Raw genomic sequence first — 13,604 nt, forward strand, 5'->3', positions numbered from 1 at the left:
GCGCAGACCCCGCTGCGGGCCACGTCGCGGGCACCTGGCGCTCGCGCTGCAGCCTGCGAGGCCCGAGCGCGCAGAGCTGGCTGCCGGGCTGGGGAATCCGCGGCCGCCGCCTCTAATCCGCCCTTAAGTAGTCTCCGCCTGCGTCACGCCAGGTCGGCTGCTGTCGCCACGCGTCGAGCCCGAGGGGTCGGGGACGCGCGCGGGGGGAGAGGGGCCGGAGTCCCGGGGCCTGGCCGGGAATGGGGCGACTTGGAAAGAAGGACTGCAGCGCCCCTTGGGGCATCTCGAGGCGCCCAGGTAACCTCACCTGACTGCCAGCCCCCCGCGGGAGGAAGGGCAGCCCGGAACAGACGCGCGGGTGAGTGGGGAGGGTGTGAGGACGTAGTGGATCTTCTCTCGGTGCATCCCTCACCTTTCGCTTTTGCCTTCGGGACGCAACTGATATTCCTTTGCTGGGTGGAGATGCCGGTTGGGGGAAGGGCGCTTTGTAAATCTCCCGTGGAGAAGACAGCCGGGCTGAGATTGAGGTTGCCTTTTTGAGGCTCCGGGCTTCCAGTGCTAGGGTGAGGAAGGCCAGGTGAGCGTTCTTTCAGGCTGAAGTGTGAAGCAGGTGTGAAGCAGCCTCTATGGATAAGGGTTGGATAAAAGTGTGTAACGGCGCCTAGCAGTGAGGTGACCCTGGTTAAAAACCTTACTTCCCCCAGCACAAACCCAGATACCCTGCTGTTTCTATTTTTATTTCACCAATGGGCGGGGGAGTAAACTTCAGGTCAACTCGGTCTAATCTGAACTTAAAGAGGCCCCTTATTCGCTAGCAACCTCACGCCACCCCCATTTCCTTGTCCAACCTTGGCTTTCTTCTGTCAAGGAGCAGACCTGGTTTCTGTTTTTATTTTTATATTTTGTTTGCAGTTGTGTCTAGAACGACTCTTTAATTGGCCGCTGGAAAACTGAACCTCTCACGCCAAACCACTAACTCAAGGGTCAGTATTAGGAGATACCATAGTCGGAAGTATTTCATTTAAATGTATCAAAAGTAGAGTGGGGTAAGAACTTGTCGTCCTTTTAAAAATACGACTGTGAAAGGGTTGCTAACCCGTCATAGGCATATAATGCAGCTTTAATTATACATGGGGATCACAGCACGCATGTGTATTACGGAAGGCCATGCCGCAATGAATTTTCAATTGTAGAACAGCCACGGTGCTTGGGTAGCTAGTGGCCTGGAGTCTGGGAAGAAGGGTGCAGGATATGGACTCAAGTTTACTCACAATGCACGTCTACATAAATGGTTTTTAAAGACATGGCCCAAGTTCCTGCATCAGAGGAATCACCACGATCTCCTAGGGCTGACTCCTTCTCCCAAAGAAATCAGCTTTTCATTGGATGAGTAAGAGTTCATTGGATGAGTATAAACAAAACATTAGGGTGAAGGGAGGTATTCTTTTTTCCTTCTGGGCAGGGAAGGGGTACAAAGTGGGGATAAATGTGTATCTGATTATCCAGTTGGCTTTCCAGTTAAGTCAGTACAGACGTTCTTTCCCCTAGCTTTTGCTTAAAACTCATTCTGCAATATTAAAATACATTTTGGATGAACAACAATGGAACTCATGCAATAAACTTTAGTGTTCATTAGACCATCTTGGTATATTCATTAAAAATATAGTCGTGGGGCTCCCATTTCAAATGTGCTAACTTAAAATCTATGCAAGTGAGTTTTAAGTACCTGTATTATTAATAAGTTCTCATCACTGGCTCTGACAGCAACAAAACTTTAAGAATGTATAGTACTTCCATGAGTGGTAGGGCAGGACTTAATCCCAGAAATCAAGAAATCCCACCTCCTTTTCTCAGAGATGTTAAAACTGACCCAAAGTTTATGCCTAAAGTCATATAAGCAACAAAGAGAAAAGGTATGAAGGAACTGAGACAGAGTCCTTGAGAAAAAGATAAAACAATTCAAACAGCTGAAGAATAGAAGCTTTGAGGATAGAAAAAGGAATAAATGTGACTTGACTCATGAAGATGTCATCACTCAGAAGCACCTAAAGAAAAACTCCCAGTTTGTCAACTTTGCAAATCCATGTCTTAGCAGTAATATTCTTTAACTGGGCAGGAAAATACTCTTCACTTCTAATAGAAAAAACTGCAAAATCATGTTGCAAAAGGCACTGCTGAATGTTCTAATTTAAGGGTGGAGCGTATTTTCTAAGAATAATCTCATTTACTATAGGTGTTTCTAGATTTGATCTTATCTTTATACATGCCTATAATCTTACTCTTTTCTCAACCATAAGTTCCAAAGTGAACCATTAGATTTACTACTTCAAATATTTGGTAAGTGAAACTTCATTGGAATTCTGTGATTGTTGTAAGAATCAAGGTTAATGTACTCGGGGCTGGGGATTTAGCTCAGCAGCAAAGCGCCTGCCTGGCAAGCGCAAGGTCGTGAGTTCGGTTCCCGGTACCGGAGAAAAACCAAAAAAACCAAAAAAACAAAACAAAAAAAAAAGGTTAATGTACTCTACTGGACCATAAATTCTTGGGGAAAAGAAGACATACATCGTATATCTTGGTGTTTGCTATAGTATCTTTAGCATCATGGAAATCAACCCTTCTAGGTAGCTACACTGGCTGTCTATTCCTCTCAGCTTGGGAGAGCTACATGTTCCCTAAATAAATGTCAGTCCCAGCTCTCCTCCTGATATCAAGCAGCATAGAAGTCAGGGAGGAAAAAGGAGTTCTTTTTGTCAAGTAAAAGTCCCTAGCAGCCCAAGGCAGCCTGGACCCCTCAGTAGAAAGTGTCTTTGCTAACTACGAGCTTTACTGCTCTCATTACCATTTTTCTCTCTTACCACCTGCTGAACTAGTCGAGCCACTGTTGCTGAGCATGCAAAACTTGGGCTGCCACATTAGAAAGCTTGGGCTGCCACTTGGAGAGCTGCGTACATCTCCCCTGGGAAGTACCAGCATCTGTAGTCTCCTGGGATTTGTGTGACTGGGAGGGACGGCATCCTATTTGAGATTGGTCTCTGTGTTAAAGTCCCCAACATTTCATTCACAAACAGCTAGGACTAATCAAGCTTTATCTCCCCCAGTGGCCTACATACATCTGTTTCCTAACGAAGCCATCACATTGTCTTCTGAAGGGGCAAACTCATCCTGTCTTGTGAGACTTGAACATAAGCGATAGATGAAATTTACATTTTCCTTTAAAGTAATTGTGTGTGTGTGTGTGTGTGTGTGTGTGTGTGTGTGTGTGTGTGTTTCCTACCCTATGTTTAAACCTCAGCTCAAATGTTTAGGGAAACACAGTTGGTTTTGTTGTCTATACAAAATGTGTGTAAAGTAGCATCTCCAAAGGGAATAAAGCTGTCCCGCCTGCCAGTCTTAAGCAGCCTTCACCATTGTGACTTGCTTTGTGAACTAGGACTAACTAAAACCTGTTACCTTCAAAACTATTCTGCAAACTTCACAGACACAACTGCCAAACTGATGATAGCCTCAAGAGACTGTGTACCCAAATGATGACTGTGTACCCTACATCTTCTACCTACCAGTCCTTTGAATAACAGGCATGTATTTCTTTAAAGAAAAAAAGCCGCAAGTATAAATTCCCCAGTTTTTACCCACCCTGTATACAGAAAATATACCTTTGTGTAGTAATATCTCAAAGATTAACGTAATATGGTATTGTGGCCAAAGCAGATGTGTGAAATCACAGCAAATAAATTAACACTCCATTAAGAATCAAATCAGCCCTGCTGACACATAATCTTTCCCGTTTATGTCAAGTCGTGATTCCCATTCACATCCGGAGCTTCCCAGGGGGGCTCATTAGACCTGCAGGAAGAGATTTCTTTCAAGTCAGTTCTATTCAAAAGTCATTCAGCTATAGTGCACAAGAGCCTGCCTGGGGTCTGGCCACCCGCCTCTTCACGCTGTCTTTGTTGCTGTCCAGCCAGAGACCCATCCATGCAGGATATAGCTGGGTTCCCTGCTGAGTGTGCTTCCAGTCTGTATGAAAGAGATGAGGAAATTGCAGGGGAACCATGTGTGGGTAGGACCTGCCCTTGACAAACTGTGAAGTTTGGAGAATATGTTCCAGTCCCCACATGTGTTCTTCCTGCACTTTTTCCACATCAGAGTGTGCTGCAGAAAGTTAAAGCTGAAGCTGGGTTCTTCCTAGTATTTTCTGTCAAAAGCCAAGACTGTGGTATAGAATTGGTGCGTGTTCCCAAAGGAAACTTTGCCAAGAAGGATCTGCAGCATTTTCTCAAGCCCTTCTTTGCTCTCATAATCATATGTGGTACAATTAGTACGTAGTAGTATGTGGCTTCTTGGTGTCTTGAACTACCGAAATCCAGCCAGTTTCTGTTTTTGCCAAGACTCCAAGGGCTCTCATATCACCCAGCAAAACCTACTGGACTTCTGCTCACTCTCAGGCACCAACATCAAGCCTGGTTTGGAGATTCTCTTGTGTCCAGACCTGGGGTGGAACTGAAAATATACCTTTCACTTGTCACTTGCTACGTCCTAGTAGAGTGTTTTTTAAGAGCATAGAATGTGCATTTGATCTGCATCCATGCTCTCTAAACTTCAGGAGACAACTTCAAGTTTATCTTTTTGGTATATACTTATCTTTTCAGCTAGACTATAAATTGTGCTTAGTCATATCTTTCACACCTGGAGCTCACCTTGAATTCATATCCTATTGATCTTTGAGCCTCTCAACCTCACCCACACCCTGCCCCTTACTATACCTCCATAAAGGAAAGTAATCCGATAAAGGAGCCCACACCAGGGTGTTAATAACTGATAACCACTTAATGTATTATCCTTCTCAGAGGAATTATCCTCATTTAAGTTATAAAGCTTCCATATCCAAAGAAATGAAATTTTCTAGGTAGTTTTCAAAACACTATACTTAAAGAAATGAATAGCTATTTGGGGGCAAGAGATACTGTATGCCTCCCTAAAATGATATTATGCAAGCTCTTATTTCTTTTATTGGCATACAAAGTCACCCTACTTGTGGAAATGCAGGAATCATAGAAATGCAATGCTTCTTAAACATTGCTACACCTTACAGTTACCTGGGGAGCTCTGAAAAATCCCAGTGCCTAAGACGTACCCCAGTTCAATTAAATCAGCGTCTTTGGAGGTGAGACCTATGCATTAGGTTTTTCTTTTTTTTAACGAAAAACTCTCCAGGTGATTCCAATATGGAGTCAAGTTTCAGCACTAGTATGATCAGTGTGTACCATTAACTACGTAGGCATAGCCGCCCTGCAGGTTTTCTCCCTTGCGATGGGAATGATGGTTCTGGACAGAAAGCCAGAATTTCATTCTGAAAATGTGTTCATTTGGTTCTGTAAGTACTTAATATAATCCATACAGGCTAAGTAGTTAGTTGCTAAACTGCAAACACCCATCTCATTTCATCTCACTCCACTCTTGACCATCTGGTCCTCTGTATTCCCATTCCAGGCCCATGTGTGTATTAATGAAATGATTGCATCCGATTACATCTTTTATTCAGAGTGCAAGAAGAGCAGCTCGTATATTTCGTTCTCCAGCATCGTTGTTTCTGTCATGATGTCCATAACTAAGTTTTTCTCTTTCATGCAGAGATAAGATGGTCTTTCATTAAGGTAAGAATAGAAATCACCTACGTTACTGTTTATAATCAAGTTTTTACAATTAAATTTTAATATTGACCTATATCTACAGGACGGATATCTCCATCAAAAGCATAGAATGTCTCATGTCAGATTCTTGTTAGTAGACTCTTAAAATTCTCCTCATATAGCTCCTGCTAGTGATCGGGTTGTGACAACTGGTGTATAAGAGGGATCGCTTGAGAGCTGAGCTACTCATGTTTTTGTCTACTTTCTCTAACCCTCCTGTCTGCAAAGGGGCAGAAGATCAGAAAGCCACATGACTGGACTTTGTTACTGTGTTACTGCTGGTAGAGTAGGGGACACTGTGGGAAGGTACTCCTTACCATAATCCTTCACATTGCTGTTGCAGCCAATATGATTCTTTTCTTAATAGAAACTTTAACAAGGAAAGAAAATTTCCATCTGATGATTACTATCAACTAATCATATTTGCTCTTACCTTTTTACCTACTTTGGAAAATTGACAGATGTCCACAAATATCCACTGTGTGTCTACATGCATTTCTACAGCCGTATTCTCCCAATGCATTAATATTTAATCTTTGCATATATATATATATATATATATATATATATATATACTCTGTCCTCTCATTCATCTCTTAGTTCAGTGAAAATTTATTCATCACTTTCTGGGTACCAGGGGAACACACTAGCAAGTAAAACAACATTGCCCCTGATCTCAGGCACCCTAAAATCTGGTAGGAAGGATACATACTCTTTAATTAAACATGAATTAATTAAGTAGTCTAAATACTAACGTGCAATTTTAAAACTGATAAGTAACTATGAACAGATAGCTCTGAGTTAAGCAGACCTGGGTATATGATGAAGCAGGGAGGGGCTGACCTCCTCTGTGGAGAAAGGTCAGGAGGTGAAAGCCTAAGATGAAAGGAAGATTAAGAATGAACTGATTGAAAGGGGTAGAAGAGGGACATTCTGAGCTGGAGGAACAACAGTAAACAGGCCCTAGGGCAGGAAAGAGTAGCATACCTAAATAATTGCACAGTAGGGCCTAATAAGGCGGAAAGGTTTGAGGCAAAGGTAAGGAGGCAGGAAGGAATTGAAGGCCTTGTAGACTAGGATAAAAACATTGACATTTTACCTAAGAGTCATGTGGAGTGTTTGAAAGCATGTAAAACGTGTAAGAGGACAGTCACATGATTAAGTCTGTTTTCTAAAGCACGGTCTATTTGCGTTACAGTGGGATTACACTGGAGAAGAGAGGTAGGAGCAGATTCAAAGAAAGGAGTGATGTCACTACCACCGTTGATCTGTTTTATTCAAAGGACATCCTCCCGCACTTAACTTCCTGCCTTGGAGGACTGAGTCTACACCGAAGAAACACCTCTAGATTAACCATCTGCTGCCAGGTAAATAAGCTGGATGACTTCTTAGTAACCAACCCAATTTTGTAATATTCTTTAATTGTGTAGGAAACAAATAGGCCCTGATTTCATGGTCAACACAAATAATCCCACAGTTGGTTGAATCTAAAAGAGAGAGTACTAATTGCAATGCTACATTCCATTTATTGTCTCTGGCACGATAAACAAATTGTGCAGGACAGATCTCTGGTATTTAATAATTTCATAAAAACGCTAAGAATGAGCCCTTCAGTTAGAGGCCGTAACCCCTGTGTGAATTCTCTCTCTCTCTCTTTCTCTCTCTCTCTTGCTTACTCTTTCTTTTTACATTAGAAACACAGACTTTGCCTCAGTTATGTAGCTGATCAGAGGCCAAAGTCAAATCCAGAAGAGGGTGGGGTTCTTTGCAGGAAGAAGAGGTGCTGAGGTATCAATATTGAGCAATCCCCTGAGGCTTCAGCCGTTCATTATTTAAAGGTGGTGTAATGCCCAAATAGCACTAAAAAAACCAACCTTGCTGTGAATAAAGAAATCCTGAACAGAACAAAGTAAAAGCTATCTCCTTATGGAAATATAAATTTGTTCCAGATTTGGTGCTATAACAAACTATTTCTGAAGCTTCTCTTTTGGAATTGTCTCTAGAGCTTCTTGTTAGAATGTGAGAAAAACCTTATTACTTGAAAAACCACTTTTTTTTTTACTACATGTTGTATGAGCCAGCTTGATGACCCAACTTATTTTCATTAGTGGGTTCTGAAAATACATGTTTTAATGAATCTAAATTTAAAAGAGGGGAAAAATGATTTGCACCTTCATCGTGTAGTTTCTTGGTAACTGTGAGCTAACAGCTAGGTTCCTTCTACATTTCCTAATTATAAACTGGAAGGCTTCTTTGTGTTCTCCATTGTCACCCATGACTTCTGGCTATTTACAAAATCAAATTCCCCTTCAAAGAATGGATTTGCCACTACAGAGAATATTTCTAAATATTTTCACCAACTCCAGAGCAAATCACAATAGGCAGTGGGCAGATTCCTACAAATTTCTATATAGTGACAGCAGGCTATAATTTGTGCAGAGATTTTCTAGGTGCAGAGTCCCTGGCTTGAAGTATAGTGGTATAACTGTGTGTGTGTGTGTATGTGTGTGTGTGTGTGTGTGTGTGTGTTGGTGGACTACAGCAAGAATCCACATAGGTTTTTGATGAATGCCCAGGTTGGCTGTATAGGTTCACCTTTCATTCAAAGTACTTTTCTGGTGCTGGAAATGTAGCTCAGTGATAGAGCTCTTGTATGACACACTGGGTTTTAGCTCTAGGGATGAAAAAACTGTGTTTCCTAAGAGTATTATTACAGTGACAACATCAGCAATGCCACTATTTCATATTTGCTTCATATCTTACTATCTTAGCATTTTAAAGAACTTTTCCCCCCAATATGTTAATTTTACAAAAATACAAGTACTACTTTAATTAGAAGACCTTGAGACTATATTCTAAAGAGTTATTATACATATTTTATCATTAAGACAGTCTTTAAAATTTCTAAAAACATATGTAAGAAAAATAAACTACCTAGAGCAAAAGATTTATATACATATGTCCAGGGTATGACAGAGAGGTTTGACAGACTGGGTCTATGTTAAGAAGCAATGACTAGTTTGTTGGTTTGCTCCCCTTCCTCCACATAGAAGTTTCCAAGGTACTAATGTACTGAATGTATCAACCGTAGTCTCTCAAAGGATCACCAAGTGCATAGCACTCCAGAGCACTTCTAAAAGTGCCAGTATTTTTTCTAACCTTCCTAAGAACCCTAGAGTAGGAAAGATAAGTCATCCTGAAACTAGACAACAATGTTGAAAGATCTGTCTGCACCCGACAGCTCCCTGGGGAGATCCATATATAGTAGTTACCTCAAAGAGACCTAGAAGTTGAAATATTAACAAGCTTCATTCATAAATATGGTCTTTCAAAATTCTCTCCTGTCTGTGCTGCAGATCCGTTCTCTGTCCTGCCCTACCGACCCTGTGTCCTGGCAGGCTGAATTACTCATGTTCTCATCACTGGGACAGAATGCTCCACATTCTCAATGTAAGGAGGAGAAGTTTATTCGGCTCACAGCTTCCAGTGGGTTCTCGCCTTAGTTAGCTGGACGCAGGCAGAAATGGCAGGGTGTGAGGTGAGGTGGAGGAAAGCTGCTTACTGCATGGCAGCCAAGAACAGGGAGGTAGGACAAGCTGGGGACAGAATAGACCCTTCCAGATCACACCCTGGTGACCTGCCTTCTGCAGCCCAGCCCCACTCTAAACACGAGACTTTGGGGAGACATTTTAGACATGTTAATTTACTATAACAGAGGCCAACTTTGGCTTTCATTCAGGGTTTTTATCACCCTGTTTTTTGTCACCATCATGGGCCATAATATTACATTCATCTTGGAAACTGGTACATATCTGATACTGATTCAGGTTTGACCAATGGGAAGCCTCTATAGAAACTGAAAGGTTGAAAGAGCCTGAGGTCAGACATTTATTCCTCCGTGCTTTGGAATATTTGGGCTGCTCCTCTTTGTGCCTCAGTTTTCCCCATGGCCCTCAGCTCTCACAGCATTCCAGTAGTTCCATGTGTTTTCCTTGCCCTTTCAAGCCATCAAGTAGTGAAAGTGACTTCCTGTGCTAGACCTTGGTATCTTAGTTTCTCTTGTTGCTTCCCTTAAACCTGCCCGTACATTTTTCCTTCATTGAAAAGTTTCTTCAGAATTTTGGGTGACTGAGTCATAGGCTGCTTGCTGGAACTTTGACTGATACACTACCATCCTTATTTAGATTATTTTTATGTCAGCCTGATTGTACAGAACAATTGAGTTCCTTAAGTGAAAAATCTAGAAAGCTACTTCTACTTTTTCACATCCAGCAAGTCACTATGCCCTGTCTGTCCCCTATGTAGCGCTAAAGGTACTGTCCACCTCTCTTTGCCTTTGTAGCTTACTTGGTCCAGATCCTCCAAAAGAACCTCCTTATTTATCTTCTAAATTGTCCTTCATACTGTGGATGAAATTGTCTCTCTGTAATGAATTCTACACAGTGTATTTACAGTTTTCCAGTGGTCTCTTCAGTCTTGTAGATAGATTGGACTGTTTACTAGCCCTGTGAAGAGAATTCCTTAGAACCTAGCCCCTTCTTGCTTCTCTAGCTGAACTGCCTGACCTCTGTCACACACTTTCTATTTTCCAGTCGTACACATCCTCACACAGCGCCCTCATTCGCTATCCCCTCCCACATTTCCATGGTTTTAGATGTACTGTCTCCTTTGCCAAGAATGCCCGTCCCTCACCTTCCCCACAGCTGGCCCTAACTCTTGGCCCCCAGACTCCTTCCCTGCTGCCTCCCCACTTGCCCTGCTTGCAGAAGTTCCAGACCAACTCTTGTGAGTGGAATTTGGAGAGGAATCTTATTAGGAATGGAGTAAGCCTGTGTGGGAACTAAGCATCTCTGTACAGCCCTTTAATCCATCTGTCTGTTTTCATCTATATCATTATGCTAGTTTGAGCCACTTATTTTTTCTTCCCTGAATAATTTATTAGCTTCCTCCCTGACCTTCCTGCTTCCAACCTTAGTTCCCTCCCATGCACCCTTCACGAGGCAAAGTGGCATGCTGACATTGCAGGTTGGCAGTTTCACGCTTTTCTATGGGTCACCATTAACATAAAATTTAAAAATCCAAGCTCTTTAGCCTGCACACCCTTACAAAACCGATTCTTGCCTATTTAATTTCATCTTTTTCAGCTCCTCTAGTCTTAAGCTCTAGCTAGACTGAGCTTGTTGCAGTTTCCAAAATTCAGCTTGGCATTCATGCTGTAAGGCATGGAGTATGGTGTCCCCTCGATCTGGAAAGCCTGTCCTGCAGCTGCCTCCTAAGCCCAGCTTATCCCTCCAGACTCCATGCATAATGCCCTGCAGAGCGACTCTCATCTCCACCCCACTCCATCCCCTGTTGTAGTGTGTTAGGTGCTCTTTCTAGCTTTTAATTTTAATTTTCCATTGTGTACTATTTGTTCTCACCAGTAGACTATAGCTTACCTAATGCAGGAGTTATTTTTTGTCCTGTCCTGTGTTTACCTTTATATATAAACATCAGTGACAATTATAGTCTCTGGCATGTGATAGGTGCTCAAATATTTTCTGAGTGTAGTTTTGTGAATGGATTAACTGTAGGATACTCTAGGAGACAATGGCTTAGTGTCCAAGTTTTTGCATGACCAGCAGAATGCATTAATCAACCTTGCCCTCCAGCAGTGCTTTCTCTAGGAATCTTTTCGGACCTTGATCTCTCCCTGGTGTAGGCTTATCCCCCAGAGGGGGGACATTTTTTTGAAGAGAGTGACAGGGTGCATGAAAGATTTGAGCCTAAATCCTCCTCTGCAAATTGATTCTAGCTGTACCATTGGAGTTAAACTACTCACCCTTTCTGAGCATTGATTCTCTCCATTGTAAACTTAGTTGCTGGGAGCATTACATGAAGTATTCCTAATACATAGTACCTGCTTAAAATATGTTCGTCTCCATCTTTCCTTTGTACTCCCTCAGCAGCTTGTATGCACGCCACCAGCTTCCTGGTCACCTGCCTCGTTCGACTTAAAGTCAAGCACCATATCCTTCATCTACATCCACAGGACATAGAGGTGTACTATGTAATTTTTAGTGGGCTGGATAAAATTCATGATTTTACTGGTTATGAACCTGAGGTTTAGGGAGATTAAATGACTTGCTTAAATCATACAGTTGGGAAATGGTTAAGACAAGAACCACAACATAAATCTCGTGCTTCAGCCAATGTTTATTCTGTCCAGCTGCATGAAACCATGAGATGAATGGATACATACATTTCTGAAACAGGGTGCATATTCATCAACACAGGCATGGTCCTACAAAAGGCTGGTCAAATCCTAGGCACATTATCACTTTCCCTGATGACAGGTGAGGATTCCGGGTTCATCTCTTTTGCACCACCCTGCCTCGTGACATACCTCCCCCTTTTTGATCTACCATCTTTCTCAAACAACTACAGTATCATTTTCATTGAACAGACAGAATTTATATTATGATATTCCCTCTGTTGTGTTAGGCATCTCTTGAAATATTTAACTATGGTTGCTTCATCAATTACAATTATTTTTTGTTTTTTGGAGACAGGTTTCACTCTTCAATTCAGGCTGGCCTTGAACTCATGACGATCCTCCTGCCTTAGCCTCCCAGTACTGGTCAACTACATTTTCATCTTTCTTTAAGTGAACAGCTGATGTTCTGTGATATGGCTTTATCATTATCTTAGGAATTCTCTTCCTTCTTTGCCACATGGAATTTATGCTCTGTGCTTTCATCTGTGCTGATTTTCTCCCGTGTTTTGATGAAGCACTTCTTCCAATAGCTTTCTGAGAATGGTTCCATGGGAGGAAAATCTTGAAGACCTCTCACATTTGCTCATGACTTCAACTTACTGTTACATAATCATCTCCTTCAGAAATCTGAAGAATTACTCCATTGTCCTCCAGCTTCTGGTGTTACATCTGAAGAGTATAGAACCCTTCTGCTTCTTTGAATATTGCATACAACTTTTTCTTTAAAAGGTTTTCAGATCTGCTCTTTGACTTCGGTATTCTGAAGTTTCACAATAGTATGCCTTAGTGTGGATGTTGCTTCATCTGGTAGCTAGATACTCAGGCGGCCTTTGCAATTTAGAAAGGAATCTGGCACACATCAGTTCCAAGAAAGGTTTTTAAATCATTTTGATGTTTTCTTTATACTCTTTACTTCCATTTGTTTTGTTGTTTCTCCAATAATTTGTTAGTTGAATCTTGTTCTCCTGATCTTACCCTCTAATTTTTATATTTCCTCTTCAATTCTCTACCTAGTTGCTCTACTTTCTGAGAGATTTTTCTCAACTTTTCCTGTATTCTTTCTATCACATTTAAAAATGTTCTATGGTCACATTTTTAATTTCAAGAGTTCTTTTTAGCTGTCTTTTCCCTCTCAGAATAATAATGATAATTTTTGGACTTGTAAAAGTCTCCTGTCTGCATAGTCTCTGTTTCCTCTAAAACAGTGGTGGCAAAGCCTATGGTATTCATGCTGCAGCAAGCTGTTTGTTATCATTGAAAGCTCTAAAAGCTTCACCATCACTGCTCTAAAATTTCAAGTTTATTTTAATCTACCTGTTTTACCTAGAGAGTTTCTTCCTCAGATAACCTGGTTTTCCATTATCAATTCATGATAGACAGTAAATAAAGCACCAAGAAGGTGACTGAAAGCTCCAGTGCAACAGTGGTACCTTGTTTTAGTTACTTTCCCTAGAATGAAATACCTGACACCTGCAACTTAAAGAACGAGAGGATTATTTTGGTCATGGTTACAATCCATAGTTGACTGACTGCAGGAAAGAAACAGAATAGCAGTGGGGCATATTGGAAGACAGCTGCTTGTGTCATGGCTACCAGGAAGCAGAGAGGCAATGGAGGAACTGGGAAGGGAGATAGACCCTGCAGGTCACACCTCCAGT

At 41.7% G+C, this 13,604-nt stretch overlaps 1 protein-coding gene across 1 annotated transcript in view; it reads right to left on the reverse strand.

Moving 5' to 3' along the window:
* Positions 1-13,604, reverse strand: part of Gjd2 (gap junction protein, delta 2, 36kDa) — a 29,953-nt gene that overhangs the window by 3,051 nt on the left and 13,298 nt on the right. Inside the window, exon 2 of the mRNA XM_005381685.1 lies at positions 413-624. Coding sequence (XP_005381742.1) covers positions 413-624 — 212 coding nt within the window. The remainder of the gene's footprint in view (positions 1-412; positions 625-13,604) is intronic.

Source organism: Chinchilla lanigera, unplaced genomic scaffold (genome assembly GCF_000276665.1).
Source record: "Chinchilla lanigera isolate Chin_1 unplaced genomic scaffold, ChiLan1.0 scaffold00015, whole genome shotgun sequence".
In the NCBI taxonomy this organism is placed as follows: domain Eukaryota; kingdom Metazoa; phylum Chordata; class Mammalia; order Rodentia; family Chinchillidae; genus Chinchilla; species Chinchilla lanigera.